General features: G+C 46.5%; 1 protein-coding gene across 1 annotated transcript in view; it reads right to left on the reverse strand.

Annotated features, from left to right (window-relative positions):
• The window catches only part of EXT1 (exostosin glycosyltransferase 1), a 616,826-nt gene extending 594,265 nt beyond the window's left edge, over positions 1-22,561 (reverse strand). The window contains exon 1 of the mRNA XM_069621540.1: positions 21,121-22,561. Coding sequence (XP_069477641.1) covers positions 21,121-22,073 — 953 coding nt within the window. The 5' untranslated portion in view covers positions 22,074-22,561. The remainder of the gene's footprint in view (positions 1-21,120) is intronic.
• Positions 22,562-23,079: the final 518 nt, after the last annotated feature.

Below are 23,079 nucleotides of genomic sequence, written 5' to 3' on the forward strand. Positions count from 1 at the left end.
AGACTCCACAAAGAATAACTCTAGAGTGTCCCCAGTGGCAAGAGAAAACATAATATTTGCATCAATATTAGTTAAACTAAACTACCAATAAATGAAGGGTAAATAATTCCAAACATGGTCTCATCACAAGTGACCTACAATTGAACACTACTGTATTAATTAGCAACGAACACAGATAGGCCACCTGCTTTACATGACATGAAATGCCAAACGCCACACAAGGCCAAATACAAAAGATCACGCAGGCTCATGGCCTAGCAATGAGTGGTGGCATCTTCTTTCATTGAACGGAAAGCAGTCTGTGGACCTCTCCCCCTACTCATGTCTTGCTTGTGTCGCGACAACCTTTCAGTTGTCCAAAGATGGTTATTTATTGGATGTTTGTAAGGCACCTTTACTACAAAATGTGTTTCAAGGTGGGGGTCAAGGGAGAAAGATACAATTGTTCTACTAGGCCTTGTGACATTCGGATCATGCAAGTGAAGAACAATAAGTGTGGGGGAGTGCCGGTCTGTGATAAAATGTGCTATGGTGGGAAGGGAAAAGGGTGAAGGGACAAGATTCAAGTGCTAAGGGGAGGCCGGAGGCCAAGTGCAGGGGGTGGGGGAATGGAGCCCTGAAGTACTCAGAGGGAACCAGGCAGCCAGGCACTGAGTCAGAATGCGTTACCAGGGGAAGGGAAAGTGAATGCGGAGGATAAAAGGAAGGGCTTGATGAGCTTCCGGAACTTAAAGAGATCTGGCTGAAGTCATAGGGGCAGGGAGACCATCCCAGAGGGAGGCTCCTGCAGAGGAGACATCTACGCCCCACTCTTTGCTCCGAGGCGCATCCAATTCGCAGAGTTGGAGCTAGCAGACCGAAGGCTTCTAGCAGGGAGGTATTTAGGGAGAGTGCCTTTCATGTAGCGGGTAGCCAGGCCCCAGAAAGCCTTGTGGATAATGCAGATGGTCCTGAATTTGATGCTAGCAGCCAGCGGGAGCCAGTGGAGAGCAATTAGGGCTGGAGAGATGTGGTCCCCATTAGTTGAAGGGGACAAAACAAGACTGAGGAAGAGGCCGTTACAGTTGTGAAGCCTAGGGAGGACCAGAGCTCTGGAGACCTCGAGTTTCTGGGGGAAGGCGAGGAAAGGGAGAATACCTCTGAGGGGGTGCAGCCGATAGTGGCCCTTCTTGATAAAGGTCCATGATATGAGGGCAGAGGGAGAGAGGCATCCAAGATGACACCAGGGCTTTTTGCCTCACTGGAAGGGGAAAGGAATGGGACCCATAGAGGATAGCCAGAGGGAGGAATGGCGTGAGCTGCGGTCCCAATGTAAAAGATCTCAGTCTTACTGGAATTAAGGTGGAGATAATTGGCCACACACCATGACTGAATAGCAGTCAGTCAGGAAGGAGGAAGAGGAGGGATGCTTGAAGGAAAGCTGTGTGTCATCTGCATAACACTGGAAATAGGAGAGAAGGAAGATATCAAGTGGACCATGGGGGCAAGGTAGATGTTGAAAAGCGAGACGCTAGAGGCTTGAGGGATGCCGGAGGTGGAGAATGTGATAGGGGAGAGAAAAGGGCCCAGTTGAACAGGTCAGTTGGAGAGGAAGGAGGTCAACCAGCACAGTGCTAGGCCTGTGATGCCCATGATATCGGAGAGCTGATTTGTCAGGGAGTTAGATACAAGAGCAAGTTATCACAGGGGTCAAGTTATCACAGAGTTCAGTAGAGCAGTTTGTGTGCCTCTGGCAGCTCTAAGGCCAGACTGGTGGTCATGGAGACAGCCGACAGATGTGTTGGGTCAGTTGGGAGATTGCCAGCTTCTTCAGGAGTTTGCCCAGGAATGGGGTAAAGGAGAAAGGGCGATAGTTAGCAGGGCAGGAGAGGTCAGGAGGGGCTTTTTAAGGAGGGGATGCACAATGGGAGTGTTTGAGGTGTAGAGGGAAGGAGCCAGTGGCAAAGGAGCAGTTACAGAAATAAGCCTGGGAAGGAGCAAGGGAAGAAATGATTTTCTTGATAGTTGTAGAGGAGCAGGAGAGCACCTGTTTGTAGGAGACACTCAAAGAAAGGACTAGTCTAGAGATCTCATCCGGTGCTATGGGAATAGGGAAGGAGGCATGAAAGCTGTGGGGTGTAGGAGGAGCGGGTAGCGGAGAGGGAGAACAGAATGTCAATTCTGGAAAGGAAGTGGTAGGCCTGAGAGGTACAGAGGGTCAGGGATGGCAGGGTGATGTGCAGACTGCAGAAGGATTGCTGATTTCCTTGCAGATTGTAAACGGATCGCAAGAGTTGTTAGTGGCCACAGGGATGCATTCTTCGATGTGAGCCCTTTTAGTCGAGCAAATGGAGAGTCTGTATTGCCATTGGAGCAGGCGACAGGCCCGTTTGTCAGAGGACGTGTCCGATGCCTGCCTCTGCCACTCTGCACTTTCATTTCAAAGAGGCTAGGTCAGTCATACCAGGTGTTGCGCTTGGAGACAGGCTTCATTCGAATCCTCATGATTCTTTCGAGGGGGTTGAGGCCGAATTCGCGAAAATGTGCATCATTTCAACTCTAAAGGCATCCCATTTGGGGATCTGACTTTGTCGGACACCTGATTACCTCAGTTGAGGAATCAGGTGAAGAGGGAGACCCATGTCATTTCTTCTTCGATGAAGACAACGAAGACTGCGTCGATCGACTCCTCAACTGGGACCTCTGATCTTTGACGTCATGTAGAGTCTCTAGACTCCCCGGACTTCCTTTCCTTCTTCGAAGAAGACTTCAAAGCCTCCCTCCCTACCGCCAGTTTACCACTGCATTCCCAGGTTTTTTTTAATGTCATGGACTGACAGGATCCGCAGTCATCGGTATGATGGCCGGAACCCAGGCACCACAGGCAAACGGTGCAGATCCGTTATAGACATCTTCGACCCCCAGTCGTAACATTTCTTAAACCCCAACTTTAGGGTTCAAAGGGGTAGATGACATTTTTCAATAGAAAAACAAAGCGCACTGTTAGTACTCGAAGCAAAAGCTTTTGGAAAAATGGAACGAAAGCCAACGGGCGCTGCATAAGCTATTTGTACGAACAAGGACTCTCGACGGAAGCCTTGAGGGACATCAACACCACAACAGAGTACAGCACCCTCTGCCGAGCAGCAGCAAAGCTGGCGACATCTGAATATCAAAGATCAGGGACATATGGAAGTACACAATCCATTCAAATGAATATTATCACTCAACTGCCCGTGTGAATTAGGAAAGTGACACCAATGAATGTCCATTTCCTCCCGTCACCCGTCAATCCAGTGCTAGGTTTTGTGAAAGACAACTCACCGATGCGAAATATGTAGGCAAGTAAAGTGTCCAGTTGGAACATTTAGTTTAGCACAAGCTCTATGTAAGCACCATAAAATCCGAAATCGCCCTATTTCTAACAAGCAAAGGATTTTTTTTTTTAACTGCCGTAAAAAGGGAGCACAAAATTAAATTGTAGGACACATTGAGATATTAGACAGCAGTGCTAAAGAAAACCAAATGCGCAAAATTCTCAAAATAATACTGTGTACTCTGTTGTAAGCATTTTAGAACAGGAACATGCTCCACTTCTCCCCACACACAAACGCACATTTCTCTACTTCGTAAATGCAAATCCAGTATTGTAGGGTGTATTGCTGCATCTGTGCAGAGGAAGAACCCTGCAGGGTGGAGTGTGTAAACCCCAACTTCCAGAACATCTTTCTGGGCGAGTGATAAAACAGGATGTACCTTCCACTGCGCACACACCTTAGACTACGAAGGGCCCCACTACAAAACTATAGTTAGCCCCAATCTCTTATGAGTTTTCTAGACTATAGTGGAATAGGGGAAACGCTTGGTTTATAACAGAGTAATCCCAATGAGATGCGCAGCGAAGGTCAGCTAGCAGACAGGCTAAAATGAACGGAGTAGAACGAATAAAGTTAATCTAAATGAAATACGGGTGTGGAGGGCACGTACCTAGTTCAAACCTCCGGTCGTCCTGCTGCAATCCATATCCTGCTGGACGGCTCACGGTTGGCATCGAAAAGCGGATTTCAGTCCTTCTGTTGGATGGGTCACGGCTGTAATCCAAAAGCAGCCACCAGAACCCAGTCACCCTTCCATGTCTCCAACCAGCAGCACAAAAAAAAAAATATTTGAAAATTACCTGGACACGTCCGGCGCAAGAAGTACATAGGCAGCAGTGCCAGCACTTGCTGCCGCTACTCGCCCAGGCCACCCAGAGCAAACTCACCTGCCCTAAGGCTACTGCACCCTCCAGAGCAATTGCACCCCAAGCAGACACCCGCTTCGCCCGGGCCAAGAAAAGGGCCTAATGAGATAGTGTATGTGAGACCAGGGTTCAAGTCGAGGGACCACGCAGGTGGATGGCATCCACACACTTTGAGACGGTGGACGTCACCCCCTCTCTGCCCCAGAGTTCAATAAATAAAAAATAAAAATATGAGGCTGCAGCTGGGTTTCGACTCCGGATGGGAATAGAACCCTGGCCTGGCACCTCTGAAACGATAGACTTACTTCAAGACCACAGCAATCGTTCGTTGTAGAGCTGCAAAATGTTTCATACCGACATGTTTCTACAGACCTGTTTTGTCACAGGTTCTGCGATTTATAAAGTGCGTGCATTTTATATTTAAGCAGCAAGGGAATAGGAAAATCTGTTCCATTGGAAATGCTTTGTTGTGTGTAGTTTTTTGCAATAGTAAATATAAGCCTGAATGAAAATTGTATATTTCACTTGTAATTGATTATAACATGTTTAATACTCAGCGGTTTCTAAGCGCGGATCCGGAGATCGAACCTGTGTTGCTCCGCATCGTCTTGCTTCAAAGGAAAGAGTGCTGACCCTGAGCTATCCTCCACCACAGTAACGTTCCGTGACGTCACTATCCAATACTCGCCAGAGTCCCCCCCCACTTTTTTTTTCTTGGGACTTGAGCCCTGCGTGTGACTCAGTAAGTGAATTATGTGCTTGAATGTACGGATGCTTGCATATGTGCCAGGGTTGGGAATAAGTATGTTTGGGGTGGAGGTGGGTGCAATCGTAAACACACTCTTATTGTTGCATGGTATTTCTTACTGGGAAAAATCGATAAAGCAAAAAACGTATTTCGTGGTTAGACTGGCCTGCTTTGATGCAGCCACTCTGCACATATAGTCTTACTCGTGCATGACATTTACCAGGAATCAATGGCATGCAAACGTTAGGCTTTTTCTTAGATCTGTGTAGACTGAATAAACCAAGGTTATTGTGCCATCGCATTTTTACTGACAAAGCCAACAATGTCATTACGTGGGGATACTGGCACATACTGCCAGCAGAGAGGGTTACTGGCATTCTGGCCAAAGCAAACATGGGTATGTTCCTATATGGGAACAAAAAGGCATATCAGTCGCCAATATGGAAATGTATGGGCACAGCCAGCGTGAAAATGTTTTTTACACTAGCATACGTTCAGGGGTAGGGGGACGGGGCATGAAAATGCTGTGCATATGATTTACCCTACACAACTGATTAAACTGTATATTTGTACACAAGTTTCCCTAGAAAGTTTTTTTTTTTTTAAATGTTCTGGGGGTTGGGAGGTCTGCGGTGCAGGGATAGAGGCTTGGTTTACCACCAGAATATCCTTTTGTTTCGAGCTTCCTCATCACACTCAAGTCACTCCCGCATACTTTATGCCCTCCCCATTCATTTTTTTTACCAGCCGAAAAAACGTTCTACAACGGAACCATAGAGCCATTCCGGAACCATAGAACCATTCCGCAAGTCTCTGCTTTAAGACTGTAAAACTGCCTAGCAGTAATCTCGCTTTTCAAAGTCCACAGCTATGCGGTAGAATATGTTTACTTCATTTATAAAGCGCACATACAACCCAGAGGTATTTAGGCATTGTTGCCGGTACAAAAATGTCAATCCAGAAATTCTAATAGGGGTGAAAACGTTGAGGTGTGTGTCCGGGTTAGGGTTCTTAAAACATTTGAGTACATGGGTATGTTGGTTTCCGATTTTCCCAATATGTGTAACGTCTCCAACTATTTAAAACAATATAAAACTAAGAAGCTTTCCATACAAAGAGAACTGGCTGCTCTAGGTAATTCAGACTGGTTTCGTTAAAAGTGTTCGGCTTTACAGAAAAGTTAATTGAAAATTCGAGAGTATCACCAAATTAAAAAGTAAAAAATAATAGACAAAGTGTAGCCCACTCCAAGGCAACAACAAGTAGCCATCAGATCAACCAGAAAACGTCTCGCAAACAGGTGTCTCTGAATGCATAAGAGCATTGGGCCTGGTGATGTGAAGCCAAGTCCTCAGAAGTGTGAGGAATAAGCCCCAGGAAATCAAAGGCTCAAGGGCATGGGAGCATAAGGAGCCCAAGGCGAAAAGAAGGTTGCGTCTACACCGATGCTAATCACCCCAGTAAAATTACAAAAGCCCAGATCTGCATCATGGTAGAAACAGGTAGACCCCATGCATCAGATAACCAATTCTTAAATGGAGATAATCCTTTCAAGTGAGCCATTTTAGAGGTTACATGTGATTTCATGGAATGAAAAAAAAAAACGAATGAAATGTTACCAAATAAACTAACCAAAATAACGATTTCTTTTTTTTGTTTGTTTAGGGCATTTCCCCCGGCCCAACCCCCTCCTTTTTAGTGATACTTTTCCCCAACCCCGAAACCACTATTCCCACTCCCAAACACCATGTTTTTTTCAAAAATTCGTTATTTTTTCCATTCGTCAAAATTTAATTTGTCGTTTTCCATTCGATATAATCACTGCATACCATTTTAGACACGGTTGATGAAGATGAAATCATTAACGCTTTAAACTTGGCTCAGAACGCTCAGGATAAGTCGGGGTAGGGGTGGGAGGAGCAGGAGATTTAATTTTGGTAGTGGGCGTGTCCCCTGTGTGAGAGAGTTTGATGCTTGTGGGAGATTAGTAAAACCACTGGGAGAAACTAGTAGGGATTCTGCCCTCCCGCCCCCACCTCCGGATGAATGCCTCAAAGTCAATCCAGTGTCACCTAGGGCAGGTCATGCAGCACAGCACCTGGACACATAAGAGGGAGATTTGAGGGATCTCTCAGCGTTCCAATCAACATTGTGAATCAAATGCCTGCCGTCCTCAAGCTTCAGGAAGCCCCCTCTCTGTAACAAAAGTTATTGTTTCCCATAACCCTTGGCATGTGGCCTCTAGTAATTAGTGACGTTTACAAGCTGCCCCCCCATCTGTCAATTTGCAGACCTTCATTTTGTTGGCCATGGGGTACACTATCAATTAGAGAAAGAGAATGTATAACCTGGTGATCAATGCCAGACTGACTTAAATTGGAAAAGTTCTCACTTTGGACCGTTAATCCTACTGCATAAGCTCTCAATCTTAAAATAATTACAAATAGAAATGTGATTAGCATGGATATTTAATGCAATTGAGGGCCACCAGTGTTTTGGCATATATTTGTTGTATCTCCCACTTGACATGGGTGTTGAAGGTTCCCTCCAGGCACCCCTGTTAACAAGCATGAGCCAACTAGCTGCCTGGAGCTATATATGTGGACAAATATGATTGGGAGGTAGGGGGTTGAAATGTGTGGCTTGTGATGTAGCATAGCCCACAATTCGTCAAGGTGCAAAGCACACACACTTCTGAATGTGTTTTCCAAACTAAGCCTAACGCACAAACACCTGTACTTACATATGTGCAGGGCGAAATAACCACCTGCATATAGTCTATAGCTACATTTACTAGACCACTTTACCACGGTCTCTCAATGTTATCAGTTTCAGCATTAGTTCCATTACACGTGCTGTGCCAAACTACAAGAATACTACTTGGGAGAGCAACGCAATATGGAATTGCACACAGAGGTTTGGAGGCCACATCTGTGGCAAATTAATGCTTTACGAACGCCCAAATAACACATTGCTCCATAAACAGTACTGAATTTGCCAACGTCCACATCTAAATGGCCATCAACATCCACTGAAACAAGAACACCTAAAGGGCTGAGGCTTTACAGAACTCGGGGCACTATGTAGAATAGTCACGACGACTCAAGCCACAAGTGCCTCACTACCACACCCGCTGCCACAGCGCTCATCCCTTAGAAGCCATCTAATGGACTTCCAGAATTAACTCCATTATGGGTAAGAGGGAGATTTTGGAAGACGTATTGGTAGGAGACAGTGGAGTTCTCCCAGAATAAGTGATGCATAAAATTCGTGGGCATCTGAAACCAACCAGTGTGCAGAGTAAAGAACGGACTTTAGAGCAGTGCGGTTCGATTTAGCTACGTTATTCAAAACTGAATTATTGTAGTGAAGATGGAAAATAAAACTAAAGATTAAACGAGATCAGAGTAACGGCGATGAAGATAGGTGAAATTAACGAGAGATACGAGAGGAGGCCAATAAAGAAACAATCAGGGAAGCCCATAAATTTAACAGTGAAAAGTGAAAGGAGACGATTTGGGCTACAAAATGCACGAGTTGTAAAATATGAAATGGTGTGCTTATGCATGTGAAGAATTGAGGAGGATAAGTGGCTTTTTAATACCCAGCTAGTAGCCATCAGCCAAGAGATTTTACCCCTGTAATAAAGGTGTCAACGTTGGTGATGAAGAAAAAGCAGCAAATCAAATTTTAGAGATATTGAATTTAAGAAAGCAGGAAGCCAACTGTGGTATGATTCTCTTAATACTGGGGACCCAATCAGGAGGGGGCATGAGAAATGACGAACAGGCACAACTTTGTGTTGTCTTTATAGAGGGAGCATCGAATTAAAAAAAAAAAAAGTCAAGATCCAGAAGCGCCAGGAAAGACATTAAAACAAATTAGGTAAAGATTACCAAAAACAGTGAACACACCAGTGCAGTTCAGAGTGGGCCACGTTCTCTAATGGTGCAGTCATGTGCCTTAGCAATAGTTGGATTAAAATCAAGTAGTCTGGGGACAGTATGCAAGAGAGTGGACTTGTTCAGCCATTTCTCAAAAAAGCTACCGAATAAGATACAGTTTTCAAAGATTTTCGATGAGAGGATACAAAAACGAACACATTTCTCATTAGGTCTCAGCTCCTGATGTCAAATATAGAGATACCCAGATTTGGTTAAGTATTGTAGGGGCATTGCTCTCAATAAGGCAGCATTGTACTTTGCACTGAAAGATGTAAATGCACCGATCTGGGTGGCCATGGAGGCTTGGGCAGTGTCTCCCTTCCAGCTGGCAAATGTTTATTTCATGTGTAAGATTCCACAATCTATTACTTTTTTGCCCACTATACAGATGACTAGTGATGCGCTGCTTGCATGGTTGTAGAAGTTTTGTTATATAAAAGGAGGCTTCCTTGTGAAACAATCCGACTATTCAGTTAAACAACAAAATGTTCTTTTGGAGGAGCTGGTTGTTGAAAAGTATGAGGTGTATGGGCGATCTTTTTGAAGCAGATCTGTTTGTTCATTTTAAGAAATTGTAGGGACAGTATCCAGGTTCAAAATTGAGGGGAGCTGGAAGCTATTTAGCTCCTGCTTGTATCCTAGTTGAGCCTTGTTAGCTTGACACCAACAGGTAGCAGGAGCTACTATTGACTCCCCAGTCCGACTAACACAAACCAAAAGCCTATGTGAATATAAATTGCCCCAAGCGCAGAGAGTTAAAAACATTAGCACACATTTAAACAACATTTAAAGCATAAAGGCGTCATAAATAAGGGACAAAATCAAATTTGTGCATATTATGTGGAAGTTAATTTGCAGAACGCTATTGAACAGCTCCTGGTCCCAGCTCGATACACAGGAGCTGCTTTTAGATCCTGCTTATCCAATCTTCATTTCGATATCGGCAGTATGTGTGTTCCTTTTTGGGTAGAGGGCTGTTTGATATATATTGATTTTGTTAAATTGTAGTTCTCAATATGCTGATTTCAGTTGCGCTGCAGTGAACTACATTGTACTTATTCTATGTGTTACATGTTTCTTGAAATCATCGTTTTTTTTAAAGCCATAGCAAAAGAAAACTGTAATTAACATGCCTTTGTACCCCTGCTGTAGTAACCAGAAATATGCATGCAGGTAAAGGTGAGGTGTAGTCAAATCCACAGTAATACGCATACGTGTCTTGTGAGAACGTTCCATGACTTAAGCCTGAAGCAGTGTAGAGATGTTAAGGGACCACCAACGTGTACCTTTCAACAGTAATAAACCCAAGATCAGAAGAAACAAACAGGACGCACCAAAATGGGAAGCACGTTTGCCCTGTAGGCACCGAAGTTAACAGTCGTTGAGCAGGCAGCACTATATTTTAGCAGGTGCCAAAGTAACTTTTGCATGGCAACTAACAGGAAAAATAATTCAGCAGAATGCAGTCATGCAAAAAGATCGCTGATTGGATTAGATGAAATCGAATTCTTAGTAATATTAGAGACTTTGCATTGCAGGATGTCTGAGAACAGGAACTGAACATTTCCTTTTTCAGTTACGATATATTTTTTATTGGTGAACAGCAACGTTGTGTGTTTTGATATGGTGCGATACTCCATGGACCAGTGTTGCAGAGCTATTGGTACAATGTTGTCACCTAGCACGGTTATAAAATAAGCCCCTTGACATAATTATGCTTCATTACTCTTCATTTTATGGGGATGAACTTTAAGTAAATTCCAGATGACAATTTGGTTTCAATTAAGTAACGAGCACACCCGGAGCAGGAATTATCTATGAAAGGAGCAAGCAGAAAAGCCAGAGACCCAATTCCTCAGATAGGTGCATTCCAAAGTTAAAAGGCTCATGCTGTCAATGTGGCAGAAAAAGAGTGCTGCGGTCCGACTTCTGGGGGTGGGGGGCCTGCAGAAATTATGAAACGGCAATGAGCTGTTAACACAAACAAGTCACAAAATTAGACTGACTTGTATGTAAAGCTGGGTGAGCCAGATGCGGCACCGGTCAAAATTACGGCTGTGGCTTGCTCCTCCCTTGGAGTCGGGGCCTGCCCAAAGCTGGGGCCAGGCACGAGCTCCAGCTGCAACCCTCAAATGTGAAAAATAAAAAGTTATAAAATAAAACCTGCTTTTCTGATGCGAAATCACAGAGGAGTGCAGTTGCCAGACTTCCTGTCCCACCTCCTTTCTCCACGCCTTGATTGGCTAGGCCAGGCAAGGGAGCCAGGCTTCCACTTGTGCAGGAGCAAACTAGTAACTGATGACAACTTTAAAGCAAGCAGGTTGCTGCATAGGTTAAGTGTTTCCGCTTCATTCCCACCTGCGCGGCCCTACCGCTTTCTCAACCCATTCTCGTGCTGCCACCCCCCCCCGCCCTTACCAGCACAAACCTTCATAATACCCCCCCCCCCCCCACTAACTCCCCCGCCCCTCCCAAAAGTAGGCACACTTACTGTAACAAAAAAATTTCTTGGTTGCACAGGACCCAACAGAATGCCCCAAAAGGCTAAATGTGCCTCAGATTGCCAGTGTTCGTCTGCAGATTGACAAGTGGCTGAGCAGTTTGGGATCTTTATGGTGGAGGAAGGGATAACATTGATTTTGATAAAGATTTATCCGGCAAAGGTAAAAAGAGCCTGAATAACAATGCTGCAGATGCCAGAATAAGTCCTTGTGGTTAAGAAGCCTTGTCTCAATTTTCATCTACCCCACTTTGATGTGAGGCCTTGCCACCTGAGCATATTAAAAGAGTAGTCAGCTAAATTACAAAATACACTAGACCCCCCCAGAACAAAAGAACAGATCAAAAAGCGATATCCAGAAAGTTCACAAACCAATTGTGCTCTCCCAAATCAAATATAAAAACGGAATGTGCAAGTTACTACATACAAAGTGCGTAATCATCTACAGTTAAACTCTGAATGCTAAACAAATATTCAATGGAGTAATCCTGACAAGGAACACCAATTCTTACACTACTAAATGCGATCTAGGGCTAGTGGTCCAGTTTCACGCTTCAATAAATGTCACCTCTATAGTCTGAACCATGTTTAGAATTCACAAATGGTCACAGGAACACATTTCCTAAATACAGTGTATAACAAATGCATCATTAATGATTCATTGAAACGTATAAAGATCTCGTGCTGTGGATTCCCTTCCAACATGGTTTTCTTTCCAGTGTAGAACGTAAAACGATTGTAAATTGGATGAGCCATCAATCAGAGTGCAGACATTACAGTCTCCCGGTAAAAGCCTGTTATTGGAAGTACTTTTCTGAGTACATAGGAAATAACACACCAATTGAAATGAAGAAGATATACAAGCCTGTAATTGATTAAAAGTGCCGTTCGCGATGATAAAAGGACTTTAAATTTGGGACCATTATCGTGTTTGCACTAACAGTTAAGGGCGCAGTGCCGAGCTGACATGTCAAGTAAAAAATATGTATTTGGCAAATACATAGGTATACGGTTGCTGAAATATACTGAGGTGCTGTGTTTTGAGAAACCAATCGAAGTCATCAAACCTCGGTATTTAAAAGAGAACATCCCTAACAATGCTCCAAAACAAGTGACAGAAAAACAAGTTGAACTTGGAGGCGAATAGAGCAATCTACCTCCCGTAGTAGGATTTGAATAGTCAGTGCACAGGTTTAAGTGACATCGAGCAATGGCTAGCCTTCCACAGTGCAGTACATGTTTCAGTCCTCGATTGTACTGGCATTGCACCACTGATCATGAGGGATTACAACAAGGAGAAACTTCAACCAGATAGAAAACCACTCAATTGTGCAATGGGACTACAGATATGATGCAAGGCTAAAAGTATCCCCTCTGTATCATGAACCACCCAAACAGCAAAGCTACGCAAAGCGAAAAAAAAGGAGCAATTTCAAAGTGAGAGGGGAAGAGGACAGAACTGTTTTGCATTCAGGTACCTTTGTCTATGCTGTGCGTTTGTGATTGGCTATTGTGAAAGGCAGTCGCTTCATTTATCATACATGCAGTTCTACAAGCATTGAGGATGTGCGTTTGTGATTGTAAAGTTGGAAGCCATGTGGAAAGGGGCCTACCTATCACTATCAATGGACAAGCAGCTGTTTAATTTACAAAAGGAAGAATCAAAGAATCCTGTGACATGGAAAACAGGATCTTTAAATATTCAAAGCAAAAACGGCCTGCACGTGTTGGCAAATAAAAACAGTTTAAAAAGCCAGAATGGGAAAAAATATCACTGCTCACAGAAAAATGTCAGGAAAGCAACACATGGTGTGTGTGTGTTGACCAAAGTATGTTTCACCCCCAAAACTCCAGTGACATTTGAAGGAGACACACGAGACCTGAGAGAGAGAATATGCACAGGGGTAAGAATATGAAGCTGCAAGCACCCAGGCAGTCAAATAGTCACTTGCCACCTTAATTTCGCTTTCGATCTGGTGGACCACTCTCCCCTCCTTGACAGGATTGGACACCTTGTCAAATGTTCGGACTCCGCTATTGAATGGCGTGGCTCATTTCTTGGTCCAAGAACAGCTTGTGTTGCTATTGGGAACTTTCAAGACCCACTGGAGCCTCTCACCTGTGGAGTACCACATGGTGCTGGTCTTTTGACCATCTGATTCAAAATCTGAACATGTCCACTGTTTGATATGCTTGATGGTGCCGGTATCGTCTACACTAATTATGTATAGGATAACTGCTCTTGGAACTGGCGGAAGACTACACCACTGACCTCTCCTATGTTAAGAACATCTTCGACATGATTCAAACTTGGATAGCTTAACTCACTAGCATTGAACAGCGAGAAAACGGAGCTAATGATTGTCGGCTTGTCTCAGAATTAATCGGCATACTGTACTCACATTTTCTAATATCCAATTGTGTAAAAACACTGGACGTTATTTTAGACTTTAGCTCAACCATGAATCAACATGGTGCCCATGTTAAATCTGGCTGTCCCTAAACTAAAAGGCCATTGAGGCATATTAAACCAGATTTTCCTCTGAGCACATTGCCTCCCTGGCAACTGCACTCATTAATTCTTGCCTTGATCATTGCAATGGTCTTGCTGGCATCTCCATGAAGAGCGTTGATAGTCTTCAGGTCACTCAAAATAATGCTGTCAGGACAATTTGTAATATGGGCCCGAGGGACCAGGTTACACAATCCCGACGGAACCTTCATTGGCTTCCCGTCCACAATCTTATTGCTCACAAAATGCTCACTCTTTCATACAAATGTCAGACTAACCAAGCCCCAGTTATTTATCCAATAGGTTGACTAATGCTCCAGTTCCTCGCATACTAAGATTGACTGACTGCTCCAGGCTCTTTATCCCCCAGTCTAAACTTAAGAACTTTAGTGGTTGTTTTTCCCGTCCAAGCGCCAATTCTGTGCAACTCTCTACTGGTGTCCGTTCGCAAAGTGTCATGCCTCACTGGATTCAAGAAAGGCATTAAGACATTCTTCTGCATTCTTTTGCAACTCTAATCAAACTCTACCCTCTTCACATAAGGACCGACACATCAGCACAAATACTTATCATTTATGTTCGTAATTTACACCCAAAAGCAATATTTGTAACAACAGTATGATTTCCTGTACTACTCATAATGTGTCAACAATCGCTATCATATGTACCATGTAACTAAGTTATTGCAAGTAACAGCGCCTCAATGCCCCTGGGCTGCTTGCGCGCTATATAAATTTAAATAATAAAATCTTTTATAAGTATGCTGCTTCCTCCTCGTTAATTTGATTGTGACTGATATGCATTCTGATTTATCTTTGTTTCTTAAGCGCACTGAAGCCTTTGGGCATGCTGCGCTCTACAAGACGTTAATAACATAACCGTAACATCCCTGCAACTAATGTTTTAAACAGGTTCATTCTGGAAATAATGGTACATCAATCGTTGAGACCACGCTTCTGCAGTCCTGGCTCCTTGGGGGATATTGATCATTTACTGCATCATGCAGTGTTCAACACCTGGGTTTATGCGCACTGCATGCGCAGAAACCAGAAACATGTAATTCAGAGTCGGTTTCTGAAGGTGGTAAACATTGGCATTTGGGAGATATGATATGTCATTTATAACGCGCCTGTACACACGTGTTTCAAGACGCAACGAGGCATGGGGGGGAGGGAAGAGGGAAGACAAAGATAGCGATCTTACTAGGCCAGGTGACATTGAGATTGTGCAGGGGGAAGGGGCAGTACATAGGACAACAGTAAAATCAATAACACAAATAATAGATAAAAGTGCGACCAGCTGGTGACAAGCCAGGGATAAGTGCAGACATCGGGTGTCAAGTGCTACCAAGGGTCTATAGGGATACAGAAACACTCCTTGTGAGCAAGGGTTGCAGTGCGGGTGTGCAACTGGAGGGGAGGGAACCTGGGCCCGAGAAGAGAGGATTAGCCAGGTAACAAGTGCAATTTTGGTTTCAGCCAGATCAGCAGGAGAGAAGCAAGGAGGAAGGTCTTGAGCTGCTTCCGGAACCAGAGATGGTTCTCCTCAAGTTTTAGTGAGGCAGTTCCAGAGGGAGGCCCCAGCAGAAGAAAGATGTACCACCAACTCGCTGCTTGGAGAAGCGACTAACACTGAGGGGGTTGGAGGCGGAGAAGGGCAAGAACAAGTATCGCAGTCCTGTTTTAGATGAGTTGCAGAGAGTAGAGGCAGGCAGATTTAGAAAGAGGATGCTGCAGGAGTCCAACGTAGAGAGAACCAGAGCTCTGGAGACAGCGAGCTTTTGGGGGTGGGGAGAGGGGGGGGGGCAGGAGCAAAGGATAGAGGAGGTATTCGTGTGGGAGATGCTGCTTAATGACTTCCCGCATTTTGCATCTTTCGGGGGAAATAAAAGATGCAGTTAGACGATCAGAATGTGTCAAACTCAGAAATATAGCATCTGCAGAATGGCTGCAGACACTAACATTATCAAGACAGGGTCTGCATTTGCTGTATAGCATAGCTGCATGGGTGTCCATAGTGAAACATTACTGTAGCTTATTGTACACTGATGTTACAACACATCTAGGTTTGAACTATAACAAACCCAGAGCATAGACGCATTAGGTAAATTCACACAGATCACTACAGGGCAGACATGGATGTGAATGGAAATGGTGACCACCATGTAAAAATCACTGTGGCCGTCATTACCGCGGACCGTCATTGACTCAATCTACTGTCTGCACACACATTAAATCGTGGGCAGCATCTGCAAGGTTCCATGCATTCCCAACTTGCACCAAGAACCGCGAGTCAGTTACAGGATTCAATGAAGTTTCTATCCAAGCATAAAAAGTCGCGTGTTTCTTGGCGTGAATGCCAGTCCTCCATATGCACACAGCACACTACGTTTTACTTGTCAAGAAGTAAATGAACTATCAAAGACAAATGGTAAGTGAATAGGTTGAGGGCAACGGTGGGTGGGGGGGGGGTGTTCAGGGCTCCTGCATGGTACGTGAAAACGCTGTTGATTTTGCACCCCATGTCCACTCTGCACAGAGAGCCCTTCCAAACCAGAAAAGGCATGGGAAAACGCATGCAATTGATCATTTTTCAGCATCTAAAAAATTAGCACCAAGTTGTGAACAAATGACGTTTGTAGTTCTTCAGTAACACCACTGAATTATTGGACACACTAGTCCTGAAAGGAAACGTAGGCAGCGGAGGATGAAACTATTTGCATTCGCGCCAAGCCGTATGGGAGTGCTAATTTGCTCTGGTCTAGAATAAGACATGGGTGATGTGTACACAGACTAGGCAATAACTGCAGGGGAGCAAGTGAACCTAACTGCACGGCTAGTAACTTGCCACCCCCCTTAAATAAGGCAAAAGCACATGCCACAACACAAAACCCAACGTTCAAAGTAATTGATGGATCAGAGGATCAACACTTTTTTAGCAAACAGATTACTGGGCCATGGAAATAAACATCTAAAACACACAGTCAGTGTGTAGTTACTAGCGTGGGACAGTCCTCAAATAGTAGTAAACAAAGCTGGGGCACAATTAAAACTAAAATTGAATAATAACGATCCACGTGTGGCATAAATCAAGACTATGCGACGAAAAAGATAACACGATAATCATCCATAAAATGCTGGAATGTGCAGAGTGAGTGCAAAGCCCCACCCCATTCCTTAACACCTGTGAGAGCAGCACAGCACACTTGCCTGGACTATCCCCTGGAGTGGTCAGTTTATTTTATTTATTTAGGTTTATATATCTGTAAAACGCCCAAACCCTGAGGCATCAAGGTGCTGTTGCAACCAGTTACATGAAGTTAAAAGTCTGATTACAAGACAAAGGCTCCTAAACAAAAAAGAAGTAGGCAAACACGGTGGGGGCCTTGGCTCCTCCTACATGGTAGGAACGCCATCAAGCAATTACTTCTTCACAATATGTGATGTGTTTTTTTTTTATTCCACTGCAGCTCTTGTATTGTAAAAAGAAGGATTGCAGCTCCAGTGATTTATTGCAAAAGTATATGACGCATTGTTAAACAAATGATCACATGCCATGTTATAGCATGTCCATTGCATGTGTAAAGAGCAGACCTCCATTTCACTGTCATCTTATCTATCCACTTCAGAATACATTCCACTGGGGTTGGGGTGGTTGTATGCCTCGCCTGCTCTTCTACTAAACCATTAAGTAGCGTATCCCTGTTTCAAGTGCACACCGCTGTATGTCTCTGCTGCTTAACCGAACAGTTTCTGGCAGTCCCCTGGGCTCTAGATTCAGCCGCCTTGACCGACATTGAAACAAAACTCGCGTTTATGCCAGCTCGCTAACTGGAGGATTCTGAACAGGCCATTTAAAGAAACCCGTATCTTCGAATATCAGTAGATTTTCGTCTATCCAGAAGGGTCATGTCCGCCTGCTTCCATGCAAATCGGCGATATGCAACCATCGCATTGCACACCAAGCAACATCCAACTTTGACCAAGCCCCATGCAAACCTCGTGACCTGCATTCCAAAGAAATGTGATTTAGTCAGGGACACATGGACCACGAATTTGCACCAAATGGTATTGACAAGCACTGAAAACCATCAGTAACGGGGTTCAGCGGTTTATAAATCGCAGACTAATTATTGCAGTGCCGACAAAACACAATGTATATTCTGCAACTACAAGGCTACTACTGCATGACAGAGGGCAATGCAATAATGGGGTCAGGCATAATCACCACGCTAATGGTAAACACATGCTACCCAAACAAAGGAGAACATATCACAAATACTGGTGTAAAATTCTATCTAAAGTTTGTCAGAATCCCAAGGCGCAAACCAGAACAAAAACATCTGGGGCAAAACGCACTGTAAAGAATGTGAGCCTGTTAACGTCACTTGACACTACTAAAAGGGGTAAGCCGACTGGGCATCAGTACACACAATGCTAGTTGGTCACAATTTCACATAATATAAAGAAAAGAAAAAAAAAAAGACTAGAGAAATGTTTGCAAGGCACACTGAAAACCGAGTCCTTAAAAAAAAAATAGAAAAATATAAAGCAGGTCGTCAACGCAGCTCTCCAGACAATACAACGTTCGGTATTTCCCTAACACGTCATGTAGAGCAAGGGTGGAACAATCACAGGCCATGCAGCCTGTCTCCACAATCAATAGCGCCATGTTCATATTATTGTACCGGCCTCGTTGTTGCAGGGAACATATGCAATGCCGTGCACGTGACGCTAGGATACGTGTAACCTTGAACTGTCGTCTCCCGAGCGATGACACTCACCTCAGAAAGTGTAATGGACGAGGAGGCCATAGCAAACGATAATGCCAGAGTGTGTGTGGCCATTGCATAGAAACTGACCAACACTGATTTCTGATGAAGGTAACAGTTCTGCACAGTTCGCATTTGACATTCTGCTTGAACAGCAGTTCGAGGTCTTGTAACGGGATAAGATCCTAAAGTACCACCAGCGTCGTGGTTTCAAACTCGGACAACAAGCGAGTAACGTGTTCAGCAATAAAAGGATTGCGGATACACCGCGTGTTCACTTAATAACGAACGGCTTCCTACATTGAGGTTGCTAAAAGCATTCGTTTATAAGGAAAAGTTCGCGAAAGCGGCTTTCCAGTTTACTGAGGAATCCAGGGTCTGCTGAAGGTGGCTATATCTGTTCAATAGAGGGGCTACAAACAAACGTAAAGGGGCGCGCGCGCAAACCGGACACAAGGCATTGCTTTCGCCACATGGGCTTCACGTCCAAGTTTTCGGTGGTCACGCAGCGATGCTTTATAAAAGAGGGCTTCCCGCGTTTCATTCTACTTGTCTGAACCGATTCGCGAGGTGCGATATGCGTCTGGAGAACCTACAGCAGTAGGTGGCTAGCTGCACCAGAATCTTTGGCTGCTCAGATGTCTGGAGAGATAGAAGCATGGAATACTTCCCAGGTTAACAGCATGTGCAGATAGGAAGACTGCAGCGTACGGCGACATGACATTCTCACCGAAGGACACCCAAAGCAAAACACGGATAAAGCAGATTAAGGCAGGAGTAGCATTTAGAGTGTAAAGCGACGCATTACAGGTTGCCGCTTCGCATCTGCCCAGGGGGCTGCTAAACATGGGCAGCTTTTGCCACTACACTACATTAGCCACTACACAAAGGGAGCGAGAGGTACCATTTAGCCATGTTCAACATCTGTCACAGGATAAACTAGCTTAGCACTTCTCTGCTATCTGTCACTAGACAGGTGCTCTCTTTCCATTTAAGGCGCCACCTCCACCAATGGCAAGGGGATGTCTGCTTGCAAGAGAATAACCACAGCGAAGAGGGGGGGACGGGGGAGCGAAGGGCACAAAAATTCGTCTATTAAGCATGATGTTGTTGCTCACTACCACCCAAGGCCATCGACGGCTGCATCCCCCTTACAACGACCGATGGCAAAAACAGGGGTATTTCAGTCTCTGCAGCACCACAACCAGGGATAACTAACGTTTAATTGACCATGCCAATAATCCCAGACAGGGATACATAGTGTCACTTTACCTACCTGCCTCTAACAACTAATCAATGAAGTAAGGAAATGCCAGCACTTGTATACTAGTACAAATATATAAAACGGTTACCAAGAACGCTTGTAAATAACGCAATATCCCCATTTAAGGTTGCATGTCATGCGTGTTTCTAACACACCAAAGGAGATCAGATATAGCACTATTCTCTCCAAGCAGGGCATCGCCAGCAAAGTGGTGTTCAGACAAGTGAAGCGAATACACCACTCTGGTCCATCCCCACACAGGTAAAGTGGTCGACAATTCGAATCATCTACTGCAGCACTTAGGACCGCGGCGAGGGCGTTGGGTATATACTGCATTGTTATTAAAGATGTATCCAGAACTGAATGGCAATCAATAGGGTATACTGCCCGTTGCCACTGTAGCTTAGCCAAAGTAAGAAGGATACCCACCTTCATAACTATATACCGGAAAATGGGGGGCTGGGGGATGACACTGCACACACAACAAAATGGACCAGGGTCGAGCAGAGCAAGGTATTACAGCATCACCAACCAAGACAGCTTTCTACCTCAACCCACAGAGGAAATGTGCTCTACGCGAATACAAGTAAACTGAGCAAAATTGTTATAACCAAACACCCACTACCATAAAAAAATAAGAGGTGCGCTAATCCAATACAGAAACAAACACGTACTGTTGTACCCAGATCCAAACATGAACGTGGTTGTGAAAACACACAGGGGGTTGACGGCATGCCTTCAGGGAGGTCTTGCAAGAATAGCAATCAGTATACATCAATATATCTGAGGATGCATTAAAAATATTGTCAATACGGGTTCATAATATCACAACAAAATCCAAAAGGGTCCTTGTACACACGAAGCCGGGCGACCATCTCAATGTGACAGTAATGTCAGTGTGTCAATATGAATAGAGAAAACTGATCATTCCGGCGGGCGTATTCATCAACACACCACAATAACTTCGGGTGCATAACTGCACTCGTGGGGGTACTTTCGAGACAAAGCTACACCACGAGAGGACTGGAAGAGTTCTGTGCACATACTAGGAGTGGCGCTAAGCCCAACCAGTGCAAGGCACGGGAAGACAGCTGAACTCGAGCACCCTCCCATTAGATCAGAGGGGCGCTGCCCCCACACAGACTTCTTGGCCACTTACTTCTCATACTCGGCGTTGTCGCGGTCGCAGCGGGCGTCCTTGTGGCGCTGCCAGTCCTTGCCGTGCTTGCAGGTGGTGAGCAGCACCACGTCCTCGCCGTTATGCACGTGGTAGAGTGCGTTGCGGGTGTCCGAGCCGATGCCCGTCAGGTAGCGCTTGCCCTTGAAGACCAGCAGGTACTTGCGCAGCGGCGGCACGGTGTCGAAGCGCAGGGCGCCCCTCTCCCCGCCCGTGCGCGGATGCTCCCGGGAGAAGAGCGGGATGGAGACGTCGAAGCCGGGCCGGAAGCCCTCGCTGCTCAGGCTGGCCTTGGCCAGCATGGCCTGGCCCGGGTCGAAGCCCAGGTCCTCGGTGTAGTCGGGCCAGGTGCCGGAGTAGAGGTTGAAGAGCAGGTGGTTGCGGCCGCCGTCCCAGAGCGGCAGCGCCTGCACCTTGGCCCGCAGGCTGTGCACGTACTGCGGCGAGAGCTGGTCGCGGTCCAGCGTGTCCAGGCTCAGCACGAAGAGGCAGGCCTGGCCCGGGTCCGACGTGTAGTAGCGCGAGCCCTCGATGGCGGCCAGCACCTGGCGGTAGCTCTCCGACACCTTGTCGCCTTTCTGCTGCGGGTAGACGTACACCTTGAAGCCGCCGATGCGGCGGCAGCGCTCCACGTCGAAGCACGAGTCCAGGCGGCAGCGGCGGCCGCGGTACAGGCCGGCCGCGGAGGCGCGCCGCTGCCGGGGGGAGCCGGCCGCAGCCTCGTCCTGCTCCTCTGGAAGTAGGGGCCGCAGAGCCTCCGGGGAGAAGCGGGGCCAGGTGCGGCGCGGCGGCGGCTCCGGGGGGTGTGACTGGGCTCCATGGCCCGGCAGCTCGGCGCCCCGGCTCCTCCGCACCTGCAGCCCGCCCAGGTAGGAGAGCAGCAGCAGACAGCAGCCGGCCGAGAGCAGCGTCAGGTAGCGCTTTTTGGCCTGCATGTGTCCGGCGCGGAAGGGCGGGGGGCAACGGCGGGGCTCCTGCTGCTGCTGGCCCGGGGGCCGCCGTACTCAGCTCGGCGCCGCCATCTTCCTGCTGGGGGGCCCTGGCGCTGCTCCTGCTGATTCCCGTCCCGGAGCCGGGGGCTCCAGCGCATGGGGGCGGCCGCTTTAGCTCTCCCCCCGGCGGTCTCTCATGGTGCTCCACTCAGGAGCGGGGGTGTCACGGCGCCGCCCGGAGCAGCCGCACGAAGCCCCGCATTGCTCTCCCAGCCCGCTCTCGCCGTGCTCCGGCCTGCACTGCTGCCGCTGTTCCGAAACCGTGTCCCAAGCTCAGCTGCTCTCGGTAGGGCTACCCGGCTCTCCGGCGTTGCTCAGCCGGCTCTGCTGCCCGCAGCGGCTCCTGCTCCCAGTCCCAGCGGCTCCACACATTCCATTCCCAGCACAGACCCGCCGCGACCCCTGACCCCGCCGGCCACGCAGCCCGCCGCTCATTGGTCGCTGCGTCATTTCCGGCCGGGGCGGGGCATTTCCCGCTGCACCCATTCATAACCGAGGAAGCAAAGGCAGCCGATGTGTTCTGTCTGGGAGCAGAGTCCTCTGCAGGGATTGGCAATCACGCCGCATAGGGCAGCCCGCGGCCGCCCAAACCTACACAATCCGGACGGGCGAGCCTTAATCGCCTTGCCAACAATACTCTAAGTATCTCCTGCAAAACTAAAACACTTGTACAGTGTCACTGGCATCGCGGCACCTGCAGACCCCAGTTTCACACAACTCCGGCTCAAATCGCAGTGGTTCATAATAGTACACCCTCAGCGATGACACTCTGGAACTACCTTCTCGCAAAACACACCATGTTGCGACCACAGAGTGCCCCGCAGGCAGTGCCCATCCTTGCAGTTTGTTCTCTAGCTGTCCCTGTCACCCCACAGAATACGTTCACACACGAGCTCCCTTGCCCACCGACTGAGGCTCCAGCAGTGAGTAATCTGCTGAAAATCGGGGG

This window comes from Ambystoma mexicanum, chromosome 5q (assembly GCF_040938575.1).
Source record: "Ambystoma mexicanum isolate Mex_15411 chromosome 5q, UKY_AmexF1_1, whole genome shotgun sequence".
NCBI classification, from domain to species: Eukaryota; Metazoa; Chordata; class Amphibia; order Caudata; family Ambystomatidae; genus Ambystoma; species Ambystoma mexicanum.